This window comes from Catharus ustulatus, chromosome 17 (genome assembly GCF_009819885.2).
Source record: "Catharus ustulatus isolate bCatUst1 chromosome 17, bCatUst1.pri.v2, whole genome shotgun sequence".
In the NCBI taxonomy this organism is placed as follows: Eukaryota; Metazoa; Chordata; class Aves; order Passeriformes; family Turdidae; genus Catharus; species Catharus ustulatus.
In genome coordinates this window covers 14,102,617-14,115,073 of record NC_046237.1, presented here as the reverse complement: position 1 = coordinate 14,115,073, position 12,457 = coordinate 14,102,617, and the positions used below count along the sequence as shown (strand labels likewise).

Here is a 12,457-nt window from a genome sequence, read left to right as displayed (position 1 = left end):
TCTGACTTGAACAAGAACCCAGCACAGCAATCAAGCTGCATTTCATGTGTCCCTCTTGCCACAGAAGTCAGACTGCCCAAAGTCAGACAGAAGTCTGACTGCCTAAAGCTCTGTTACTCTTGCTCCAAATCAGCTGAAACATACAGAATTGTTGCACATTAATAACCTGTGTACATGTCTGCCAGATGTCCCTCCTACCTTGAGTGGAACTGGAAGGTAACCTCTGTCAGGCTCCTCTGTATTTGGAGGTGCTCTCTTGCTTTTCAGGTACCAGTATCCCAGTATGGATGAACTGGCTGAAATGTTACCTGCTGTTTTGACACACCTGAAGTAAGTCTCTGAAAGGAAATGGGGTGAGCCAGCTGGATACTGCTATTCCAGCACCTACCTTTGTCTCTGCTTGCCATGACTGATATGCTCACTGAGGTCTCCCTAGAGGCACAAGCATCTCCCAAACAGTGTGACCCTGTCTGGTTCTGTGCTGGGGACACGGTCTGCTACATGAGGCAATTTATGGCTAGTGCATCGTTGCTGCATTGTTATGAAAACAAACCATAAGTGCACAGCTGGATGCAGAGGGGAAAGGCTTTGCCTCTAGGGATGCTTCAGCTGAGCTAAGTTAGTTGTGTTGACTGTGAAATTCCTGTATTTCAGCCTGAAAAGCTTCATTGGGATTGGCCTAGGAGCTGGTGCTTATATCCTCAGCAGATGTGCAGTAAGTATCTCTACTTGTGACTCATGTGGGCTGTGGTCATCCTTGATCAGACTGTGTGGGGCACAGGCAAAGTGGCATTCAGTAATTACAGCAGGGGCTGCAGGGAGCCCTGCGAGAGCTACCTCCATCCAGATGGTTATGTTGGAGCAGAGTTACTCTGAAGCTGTGCCAGGCATTGAAAGATTGTAATTCGATGCCTTTGAGTCAGCAGAGCCTCTCCTGAGTGCTAGGAATAGCCAGGATTGAGTCTGGACAGAGACCAGCTGCTTTACTGTGTACTGCGTCCACTGTCTGTGGCACCAAGGAATGGATGTGGTGATGTATTGCAAATCGGTGTTGATGAGGAATGTGCTTTGTCGCTGGAAAGAAGCAGATTTTGCTCCACCCTTATGCAAGAGAGCTGCCTCTATTTCAGTACCTGCTTATACATTTCTCTCTAGTGTAGTGTTCATGTGAAATCAATGGGTGTCATTTAGCAGCCCAGGAATTTACCTAAGTCGTTCAGAGTTAGTGTTAAAAAATCCCAGAAATCTAACCTTTTCAGTAAAATTTGCTTCAGGTTGTTGAGTGCAGGGAGTTGCCAGTTGTTCAGCTGCCACTATCATTTCTTCAAGACACTGTGCTGGGCAGCTGCCCCTCCTTACACAAAGTTCTCTGTTTCCCATTCCCTACAGTTAGGATTGAGCCAGGGCAGTGTGAGACACTGGTGTTTCACTGTTCCTTGCCTTCTGTATCTTGGGTAGTTTTCAGCCTTGCTAAAGAAGAGTTTGTGCAAATCAGCCTTAGTCCTCAGTGAGTGCTGCAAGGCCCTTGCCACACTCCCTGGGCTGCAGGCAGTTTCCTGCTGAGGACAGAGGTGTTTCCTTCTCCTTCACATGAGTGCAGTAGAACAGGAGAGATGCCTTTGAGCGAGCCCAGAACTCAGCAGAGGCTGGTTGCCGCTGATTTGTGTTTGCAAGCAGTTCTCCTAAGTGCTTCATGCCTGTGTTGCCCAGGTACAGCCCAAGGTACATTGGTGGGTTTTGGGTTGCTGGATGGAGCAGGGGAAGGGGTGTCTGCAGCTGGGGGGCAGCAAGGGTTCTACCTGGGGAGAGGGTGCCCCTGCAGCTCAAGCTTTCCATACTGAAGGGGCTTGAGGGCCTCAGCATTAATTCCCCTGCCATTTGCCCCATCTCCACTGGGAAAACTGCCTTTTCCTTGAGGAGAAGGAGGTGCTCTCCAGGAACTTGTTCAGGTTCCTCACAGAGGTGCTGGATTGGAGCAGAGAAGGTTGCTGCTCCCAGCCCTGTAACACACAAGGCCTGAGCAGGACCTGCAGCTGTGCCAGGTACACAGGTCAACAGAAGGCACTGCTGAGGCTATAGGTGCTGTGGAGCACCTCAGTGCCAGAACTGAGTCGAGTCTTGTCTTGCTGGGAGCCACTGGCTGCCTAGCACAGGGAAGCTCCCTACTTTGTCTGCATTTAACTTTGCCTTGCACCTTTCGCAAGAAGCTTTCCAGCTGCTGCACCAGCTGTTGACCCCTGTGTGGACTGAATCATCCTTCTGAGTGGACTGAATCATCCTTCTGAGTGTGCCTCTGCTCTCTCCCCACAGCTCAGCCACCCTGACCTGGTGGAAGGACTTGTTCTTATTAATGTTGATCCATGTGCAAAGGGATGGATTGACTGGGCAGCTTCAAAGGTGAGATTCTGCTTTTCCATACATGTACTCCCCACAGCACCTAATAAACAATGTGTAGAGTGAAAAAAAATCCAGCAGAATGCTGGAATTTTTCCACTTCTGGTGGAAACGGTACAATTTCATTTCTGCAGTGAAATTTCCCTGCAGTGTTCTTAGTTCGGGTATAGTATGGCCTCTGCCATAGGAACAAGGGTGGGTGTGATCATGTGAATGAGAAATGTAGATGAACTGCTTGGATCACTCAGCTTTCCTCTGATTTAGTACTTCTGCTTGCAGACTTCATTTGATTGATATTGAATGGATCTCTTCATTATTCTCTTATTCTGGTCCCTTGAAGTTATTTAAGTTTCAAGTTTTTTGGAGAGCTGTGTTGTGTATACACAGTTTCTTTGAAGCTTTGCATGTTCATCCCAAGCTTCAGGCATTTGCTTCTTATACAATTTAAATAATTTCTTCATTGTTTTCTTTACTCCAAGTAGCTGTTCTACAGTGTGTGATGAAACTGCATTTCCTTGTTACTCTCCTCCTCATTCACAATCACTCTTCAGTTTTCAGGCTGGACAACCAACATAGTGGATATTGTCTTGGCACATCATTTTGGCCATGTAAGTACCCAGCAGATGCTAATGTTGCCTGTGCAGCTGTACATGGAGCTATAACTTCTGTATGTGCCTGCTCCCAAATAGTTCTGGTCTATCAGATAAGGGTTGCCATAGGCAGTACCATTTTCTCTGTGTGTGAAGCTCACATCCAAGTTGGCATGCTGGAGGGCACACACGTCCTCACTCTTGTCCTGTCTCCAGGCCATGCACTGGTGATAGAGCTTCTTTGTGGTGCCCAGGACACTGGCTGTGGAAAAAAGTGGCAACCAGTTCTCTGTAGCCAGCATGGAAGTCTTTGGACTGTGGGTAGAGCACAAGTCAGCTGGGAGCTGGTGGTGGGATCTTGTGCCTGTCCAGATGTTGAACTGCTGCATTCTGCTCTTCATCTTAGCCTTCAGTTTCAGCAGAGGCAAACCAGCCCCTCCTGAAAACTTTGGATGCAGCAATGCCTTCTGTTTGGGATTAGCTGTCTCTCAACCAGCAAGTGTACTGGGCAATGGCAGGGGTAGTGCCTCATACACACTGTATATGCCACACAGCAGATCAGTCCCTCACCTAGAGTCTTCTTGCAGCAGCCCATCAGCACTGAAAGGAATGCTTCCTTCTCAGCACTGCTTCCTCCTGTGCACATCCTGTTCTCTTTCCACTCTCAAGCCCCTTCATTGTGTGTAATGCTTCCTTACATTCCCTGCTCTCTCTGGCTCTCTTGGAATGTAGTTTTTTCTTAGAACTGAGTGCTGGATATGAACTTTCCTTTGGTCACAGTCTTACAGCTTGGATATTTTTTTCCTTTATTATCTTTATTAGTATTATTATGTACTTTGCTTCTTAAACATTAAGCATAAATGGAAGACCTTCTCTGCCAAATGCAGAGTGATATGTAGCTGTGTAAGCATTACTGAGGCTTGGGAGCTAACTTATCCCATCTCAGGATACCTGGACTCTTGCAGCAGCTTGTGCACTGCCAGTTGTAAAAGCGTAGTCACATTCCCAAAGCGTGGCATGTACATCACGTCACATCAACACCTCATGTCTCTGGGATCCTCATGCAGTCAGGAGTCACTGCCCTCTGTGACACTGTTCACAGGGAATGACGTGGATGGATGCACTTTAATGCTTTGGCATTTTTATGGCCATTGCTTCTTTACTTGTGAAAAGTATGTTTCCTGGTTTTTAATTCTTCTGCTTTTATACAGGAGGAACTGCAGGCAAATCTGGATTTGATCCAAACATACAGGCTTCATATTGCGCAGGACATTAACCAAGATAACCTTCAGCTGTTCCTCACCTCATACAACAGGTATAGGATACCTTTTTGCTTGACAGACAGCTTCCCTGCTCAGTAGATTTGCTGCCATATGTATTATCCCATTGGGTGTTGTATCAGGGAAACCTTTGTCCAAAGCCTAGTCTTCAGCTGCTACCCTGAGCAAAGCCTAGCCCTTTTGTCTGTCCCAGACCCTCAGTTGCTCATCTCTGGGCACACAGCAATGCCATGAGATGGATTCTGTATTTTGGGGATGACTGCTGGGGCCGCTGCTCAGGGCATGATGCACAGAGTTGCCTGGGTGCTGGGAGCAGCACTCATGGTTGGATTTTGTGTGTCCCCATGAGAACCAGTTTCCTCTGCAGATTAATGGACAATTGTTCTGTTTTGTCTTTTCAGTCGTAAAGACCTGGAAATTGAGAGAGACCAGTTGTTGGTGTCAATGAAACGATTGCAAAAACACTCAAGTAAGTTGTCTGAATCAACCTGTCTCAGTTGCTGACTGTGCAGTCTGTTCAGCAGAAAAGATGTTGATATTTCTCAGCCAGAACTGCACCAAGCCCAAGCTTGGGAAGACTGTCCAAGACAGTCCTGGTTTGTGGTACAGGACTGTCAGCTGCAATGGGGCAGAGGTGTCTGGAAGTCCTCTCATTCAGAATGCATTGAGATTCTCCAGAAGGCAGGGTTAGAGCACATGTGTTCAACAGCAGTGGCAGTTGGTGTGCCTGGAGGGGACAGTCTGGGTGCATCTGCAAACCCTAGAGAATGTTTTGGTACAAACAAAGTGCCAAGGTGTTAGCAGGCAGGGATTTTGCTGAGCTTTTTTTTGTTAACCTTTCATGAGGATGTTGGTTCACAGAGCTCAACCTTCTCAGAAACTCCTTCAATGCACTTTGAGTAACACCTCTGTTTTGACTTTTGACCAGGTGGCCCTGCCTTGCTCGTTGTTGGTGACAACTCACCTGCTGTGGAAGCAGTGGTATGTATCCATGAACTCTTTTGTCTTGTGACATTAGCCCCACAAGTCACTTAGCAACCCTGCAGTGCTTTCCTTGCTCAGAATTAGTTACAGACAGTGCTTCTTTGTCCCAAGCTCTTTTTCAGTCCTCGAGCTACTCAGGCCTGAATGGCCCTCAGGGCAACTCCAAGGTGAGGATGGCAGAATCTGAATGAGCACCCTGCTCAACAGGTGATGCAGAGGACCCTGTTCAGGGTCGTGTGTCCTTCCCTGAACTGTACCAGGCTGCTGCCTGCACTTTGGTTCAAGTCTCGAATTGCTGTTGTTTTGCTGTTACACTGGGGCTACCTGGGGATTAAAAATAACTGAGTGTGACTCCAGTTCTTGTGGTGGGGAGTCATGCAGAGCTCTCTTAGAGCAGTGTGTCATCAGGAAGGCAACATTAGGAGCTCTTGTCCTCTGCAGACACCCACTTCCTCCCAGCACAGCCATAAATGGGGCATGGCACAGGGTAGTATGGTTATGGTGGATGTTGCTCTTCCCTTTCAGCCAGGGATGGTAGTCTCAGGAAGTTGTGAACAAAAGCAGCTGTCTAAAACTGTGGAAGAGTATAGGAGTCTCCTGAAGCTGTAACTTGAACTTAGGAGCCATGCATGGACAGCATTTTCTGGCCATGGCCTGTTGCCTTGGTCTGTTTGATCTGGAAGTCTGAAAACTAAGTCTGCAATTCTGACTTTACTAGGATACTATCCTTAAAGATTCCCATTGCTTACTGCCACAGCATAGTACGGGTTAGGGTCTTCTGCATCTAGTGTACTTGTCTGGCTGCCCAGGTTCCCAGCCCAGGATAACCTCTGCTGCTGAGGTTGCTTTTTCCTACAGAGCCCCTGCCTATTCCCTTTTTGCAACAGTCTTACAGGGAAGAGGTGGCCATGGCCTCCTTGTCTGGCCAGGGGACTGAGTGACCTCCCTCATGCCACATTGCACATGTCTCCTTCCCTTGCACTCTTGCTGTCAGGGCAGAGAAGGTGCTCCAGGGTTTTATAGTGCATCCAAAACTTTCAGTTGGAAGTCATGACCTGTCATCAGAAGATCCCTTAGATGGAGCACCTGCCATTCCTTCCTGGATCTTTTATTCATTGTTCACTTCCTACATGATCTCTGCTTTCTTGCTCAGTCCCTTCCTGGCTCCAGAGAAGCTCTCATTGCTGAAGACAGCAACTGCTTCTGGTGCAGCTGCTCCACATTTTACATCTGAAGCTTCAAGTTTTCTGCATGACACCATGTCCCTCTCTCCTTTTTTTTAGGTTGAATGCAATTCACGTCTTGACCCAACGAAAACTACCCTTCTGAAGGCAAGTGCCACTCTTGGTTCATTCCTGCATAAAGACACTGGTTTTTGCTCAGCTGCACTTAGGTTTTTGCTTTCCATACATTTGGCTTTGAGAAGTTTGTAGACAGTCATAGAGGGCTGTGCTTCTCTCCTCCATGGAGCCAGAGCTGGAAGGGAAGAATTTGTTAGGGAGTCTCCCAGTCCCTGCTTTATGGCCACCTTCAATGTCAGGGAAGACCCCTGAGAGTTGTCAGAGATGCCCTGCCTCCACCCTGCTCTCTGCAGCAACATCCTTTTTCCTGGCTTTGTATTGGTCCTTCCCACCCTCACCTGTGGTCCTGCAGTGTGCCAGACTGCAGCTGTATGGAAGTGCAAACTGACAGGTTTGGGCAGAATGACCAGGGGAGAGGTGGCTGGGAAGGTGCTGGGCTTCTGGAGTGTGGTCTGAGATCACTTGGTGTCAATGGCCTCCAAGGTGCAAGGTTCCCTCAGCAGCAAGTCCCTGAAGGTGTATCACCTTGGCCTTGCTCTGGCTGTAGAGCAGAGGTGGTGGAAACTGCAGTGTGGTGCTCTCAGCCCTGGTGGGTGGGTGGTGCTGGCTTGGTTTGGGGTGTCCTGCTGGGCAAGAAGGATAGCTCAACCTGCCTTTTGTTTCCTGCTGCAGATGGCCGACTGCGGGGGCTTGCCCCAGGTGGTTCAGGTGAGACACACCTTGCCTCTCTCATGACATTTGGGTAGTACAGAGCCCTTTGTTCTACTTGCACTAAAGCCACCCTCTCTGTTTCCACAGCCTGGCAAGCTGACTGAAGCCTTCAAGTACTTTGTGCAGGGAATGGGCTACAGTAAGTGGCAAACACAACTTTGTGGTTTGGAGCAAGTTGTTGTGAAGGGAACTCAAGCTTTCTGGTCCATCTGAGCCCACTGGCATCTGTGTCCCTACCCCTGAGCTAGCGTGGTTGCCAGAAGATTGATCCATGCTGGAAAATCAATGAGTGTGCTGACAAAGCTTAGCAAACTAGTATTGTTCCCTGACGTGTTGGTGACTCCTTTCTGGTTGCTGGTGTTGGTAAAACCTTTTAAGTCTGTCTTTGTGCCAAGCCAGAAAAATGTGTTCCAAAGAACAACTAATCTGTGCATACCTTCTTCAAAGGGGAAGGAGCAGTGCAGCCCTATGACTAGTCCAGGTATGAGAGCTCCTCCCTTTCTCCTCAGATGTTCCTGTTTCTCTCAGACTCACCAGGGTTAAGCAATACCCCAGATCCACAAATATATATCCAAACATATCCAAATAATACCACAAATCCCTTTAATAGCAGAACAGGTTCCTGGGTGACTTCTGAGGCACCCGAGGAGCCCGGAGAGAGCTGTGCTTTGCACCAGTGCATTTCCCCATGCTTGGAGGCAGAAGACATTGTCACCCGAGTGTGTCATACTAACAGCTGCTCGGCTCCCTGCCCTTGGTGTTCCTGAGGAATTGGAGAAGGGCTTCTCTGTGCACTACAGCAGCTCTTTCTTGCCTGCTGAGGCCAGGAGTTCCCTTTTGTGGATGAGCCTTCAGAAGCTGGAGTTAGGGAAGGGGTTGGTTTGTTTGACTTGCTGACCACTCAGCATGGCCACTGAGAGCTGGGACACTTGCAGTGCTCTCCTCAAACCTTTGCCAGCTCATGGTCAGGACATAGCAGAACCTGTGCTTTTCCTCAGGGCTCTGCAGGTAAAACAAACATGTTAGGATTGTCATGTTCTGGCTGAAGGAGTCTGATCCAGCAGAGGAAGATGCTGTGTGAGGAGGGTCCATCACCCTCACTAAGTGTTCAATGTTCATGTCTCTTGTGTTCCTGGTCTTAGTAAAGTTAGCAAGTGCTGTTGTCAGAGCAAGGGCTTCAGCAGCACTTTGGGGGTCAGCTCTCTTGTCAATAGGACATGCAGCACTGGAGAAGGACAGGACAGTTTTCTCCTTCCAGAATCAGTAGCTGGTTCCAGAACAGTTTTCCCAGCTTTCATGGGCAAGACTGTGGGACACTGTGAAGTGTGGTCAGTTCTTTTGGGGAGAAAAAGGTAGAAGCAAAACATAGCTGGCCACTGCTAGAAATACAGAAACCAGTTCTCCAGCAGCTGTTCCTGTGCCTGCTGTACATGGGCTGAAACAACTGGATGTATTTCTGCTGACACGCAGGTGGAGGGTAACAGCCTTGAAGGAGACTTGTAGCAGAAGTCTGATGCTGTCATCCCAAAGACAAGAATTTCTGTCCCATATTTGGAGTTACATAGTATACCCCAGGGAAACAGTATCTCTGTTAAGCAGGTGTGGGGTGTGCAGTGGGGAGTTCATGTCACCAGGTACAGTATGATTTTCAGCTAAAGGCATTGAAGAAATCTGTCCCTGATGATTTTTAGGTGAGCTTGGCATCTCCCTGAGATGGTCATTAGCAGCTGTTCTCACAAATCTTGGGAGCTTTTAGTACAGCGTACTAGCTGGGAACAGAAGGAAGGGTAGCTGGGGTCCCAGGAGTAGTGGTCTCTAGTCACACACTGCAACTAATTGGTTCTTTCCTGTATTCATCCCTTTCTTGTCTCATGTTGTTTCCAGTCCCTTATGTGCAGCTCAGCCACCTAAGCACTGAGTCAGGTACCTCCAGCCATGCATCCACCTGGGCCCCAGTCTGTGTGCTGAGTGGAATTGTTCTCCGGCTGCTTTGCTCTGTCTCAGCATGTCCTGCTGTGGGTGGGCTGATCATGTGTGTGCTATGGGTTTCCACCTTTCATTTGTATTTTGTTGATTGTTGCATGACTTCAGCTCTGTGGTTTTCTAGAGTGATGAGACTAACTTTCAAAAGGTCATCCATGCCACAGCTGCATTGGTTTGCACAGACACTGGCTGTGGCTGCACTTGCAGATGATCAGTTACACTGTTGGCATTTGCTCACCATGGACCTTTTGAAACTGGGCCTTAAACATCTTGCTTTAGACATGCAGAGACTTAATTTTGGCAGTGAAGGGTGAGTTTTCTTCTGAAGGGTACAGCTCTTTCTGTGCTTACCCAGTGACACATACCTGAGTGACTGTGGTCCTGGCTCCAGGAGCTGTCTCCTTCTCTGAGTCCCACATTTGTTCTCTCTTGCAGTGCCAGCAGCCAGCATGACCCGGTTGATGCGTTCCCGTAGCCACTCCTCCTCCAGCGTGGGCTCTGGCGAGAGCAGCCGCAGCCGGTCTCATGCCAGCACCCATGGGGAAGGGAGTGCTGGAACCCCAGAAGGAATTGACCTCCAGGCTGCCCCTCAAACCATGGAAGTATCCTGTTAGGCAGGAGCCCCTCTTCTGGATTCAGACAGCTCCACTTACCCCACTGAACCCACTCAGAATTTAGCATTTCATCTGACGTGGCATTAACTGTTCTCTCTAAATTGTGCATGCCCATCCGAGCAGCCACCTCCTTGGTAGTCTGTACTTGACATCACTTTGATCTTTTCTGTATCCCCTTGGCATCAGAATCTCTTTAAAACTCATGGACATTCCACAGTCTTAGTAAGCCCCTTTACTGTACGTGCTGATGCCATCTCCTGTCTGTGCTGTGTATCAATCCAGATGACAGCTGTTGTCTCCCCTCTTCATTTAAATATAATTTCTGTGGCTTTGTGAGGTTTAGAATTGCTTTCTAGTTGTGCTTCTGCTAAAGGATCCTTGTGGTGCAGTTGGTATGTCATTGGTGGGATGTGGGAAAGTAAGACCACAAGGATGTGGCGCTCCAGGCACTGGAGCAGGCGATGCAGTGTGGAGCTGGGATGCAGAACCTGCTGGAAGATCTGTGTGTCCCCAGGGCTGTTTCACATGCCATGCAGCCTGAGAAAGACATGGTCAGGATTACTGTCTAGGTCTTACCTATGTATGTGTGTTCAGAAGGAGCAGAGTGATTTCTTATCTGAGCCTCCTGAAAGCACAAAGCAATTAACCAGTAAACTACACTAACAAGGTGCACTATTAACCCAGTACAAGGGATTAAACTCCAGCAGTCCTGGCTCTAGACCACCTCTGCAACCCTCTGCTGACCCAGCAGAAGGGCAGGATGCAGTGACACATGGTCACTGTTCTGCCCTGGCACAGGTGAATCTTTAACATTCAGCAGGTTGTGAAATAGAAAGCAGTGCCTCTTGCCAAGTGGAGATGCTGGAATCTCCTGCACTGCCATCTCTGTGTCCCACTGCTGCTGCCCCCAGCACATAACAGGGCGCAGTTATGTGAGGGGGGGCAGGGAACACCAATGGATGTGACAGCCAGCCGTCACACATTCCTGTGAGTTGGGGCGGAAGGATGAGCAGTGAACACCTCTGTGCAGGTAGTAGTTACTGTCTTTGTGGAATTCACAATTGTGCTACCTTTTTACACCTGGCTGGGTCACCAAGGGCAGATAGCAGATGCCTGCTGTCTGACCGGGGTCTGATGTTCATGGGAGAAAAGGGATGAGTGGTCAGGCTGCTGCAAGTCTCAGTTGATAAGCAAAACATCGTTTCCTCACTGTTGAACAGCCCTGACCCAATGGGAGCCAACTCCTTCTAGGGTCATGCTCCATTTCAGGTAGGGAATGGGACCGGGAGGCTCTGCCTGAGGGGGACTTTGTACCGGTTATTGAATAAAGCTATAACTGAGTTTTCATTGTTACACTGTGTGCTCTTGGTGTTTCTCTTGGCAGGGCCTGCACCCTTGGGGTTTGGCTGTACCAGTGTCTCCTGCTGCATGCAATAAACTCATCCCCAGGGCAGGGAGAGGACTGGGCATCTCTGCTCCAGAATAATGTAGTTGGCAGCCCCATGGCCCCTGGCAGAAGGCTGTCCAAGGCCAGTGAAGAGCTGGCTTTTGCCTGAATGCAACTAGAAACATCCAGAATGGAAACAACAGGTTTGCAGCAGCACGGGCAAAAAATGCCTCCAACAGCCAGTGCTCAGAGTCAGCTGCTGTCCCTGGAGCAGTGCTCTGCAATGGTGTGCTGCACAGACATGACACAGAGCCAACCACTGTCGCAGCACCAGAGGACCAGGCCAGTTTGGGCAGCAAGGGGGTGTCTGTTGTCACAGACACCCTGCAGCAGCCTAGCGTGGGACACACCTGGTTCTTCACCTGCTGCTTTCCAGACCCAACTTCTGCTCCCACTGTCAGGTGTCACTGTAACCCATGGAGAGCCCCCTGGGGTCTGGAGGAACAACCCACCCCCATCAGACCTCCCAAGTTCAAGCACAACTGTTTCAGGGGCATGGGTGTCTGTGCAGGCCTTTGATCAGCAGCCATTGCCCCTTAGAGTAGTCTCACCCCCGTAATTCACCACTCTGCTTCCTGAGACCAGCAGCCAGGGAGGAACCAGCCGATGACTGTGCCCAAAGCAGCTGATTTTTAAACCTTTTAACACACGGATTGTAAATTCCACAAAAGAGGATTCTGCTGGACATGCAGCAAAAACCATCTGTAGTGTCTCAATTAAAAGGCACCTTGTTCACAGCTGAGGCTTGGTGAACATATTGTGACTTGCCCATGGGGCCAATTTCATTCCTACAACCTGGGGGGATTTGCTCCTGCCGTCACCCTTGGCCCCAGCTGGAGTGAGCAGGCAGCCACCGGCCGGTGCTGGTCCTCAGCCAACTCTCCAGGCAAGCTCATGAGCCCAGTAGGTTTAAATGTGTAATTTAACATGCACAACTGCTGTTCTAAGAACAAGGGGGAAATAAATAGGTCTGTGCCAGGAATAGTTTATTCAGAGAAGCAGACTGCAAATGCTCATGTACAGCCCCAATCCCAGCAACACTGCAGGACTGAGGGGCCTGAACAGCAGCAGAAAGGCCTCAGAGCAGCCTCACTTTTGAGCCTCTGCTTTCAACAGGCTCTTACCAGCAAAGCTGGAGCTTCCTCTGCTGCCA

The 12,457-nt window shown here is 49.2% G+C and overlaps 1 protein-coding gene across 1 annotated transcript in view; it reads left to right on the top strand.

Moving 5' to 3' along the window:
- NDRG3 (NDRG family member 3) overlaps window positions 1–11,210 on the top strand; it is a 62,129-nt gene extending 50,919 nt beyond the window's left edge. Inside the window, 13 exon segments of the mRNA XM_042779793.1 lie at window positions 268–330; window positions 655–715; window positions 2,311–2,397; window positions 2,946–3,002; window positions 4,196–4,299; window positions 4,666–4,684; window positions 4,687–4,735; window positions 5,196–5,245; window positions 6,532–6,579; window positions 7,222–7,257; window positions 7,348–7,399; window positions 9,145–9,183; window positions 9,679–11,210. Of these exon segments, the coding sequence (XP_042635727.1) occupies window positions 268–330; window positions 655–715; window positions 2,311–2,397; window positions 2,946–3,002; window positions 4,196–4,299; window positions 4,666–4,684; window positions 4,687–4,735; window positions 5,196–5,245; window positions 6,532–6,579; window positions 7,222–7,257; window positions 7,348–7,399; window positions 9,145–9,183; window positions 9,679–9,857 (844 nt within the window). The 3' untranslated portion in view covers window positions 9,858–11,210.
- The last annotated feature ends 1,247 nt before the right edge of the window (window positions 11,211–12,457 follow it).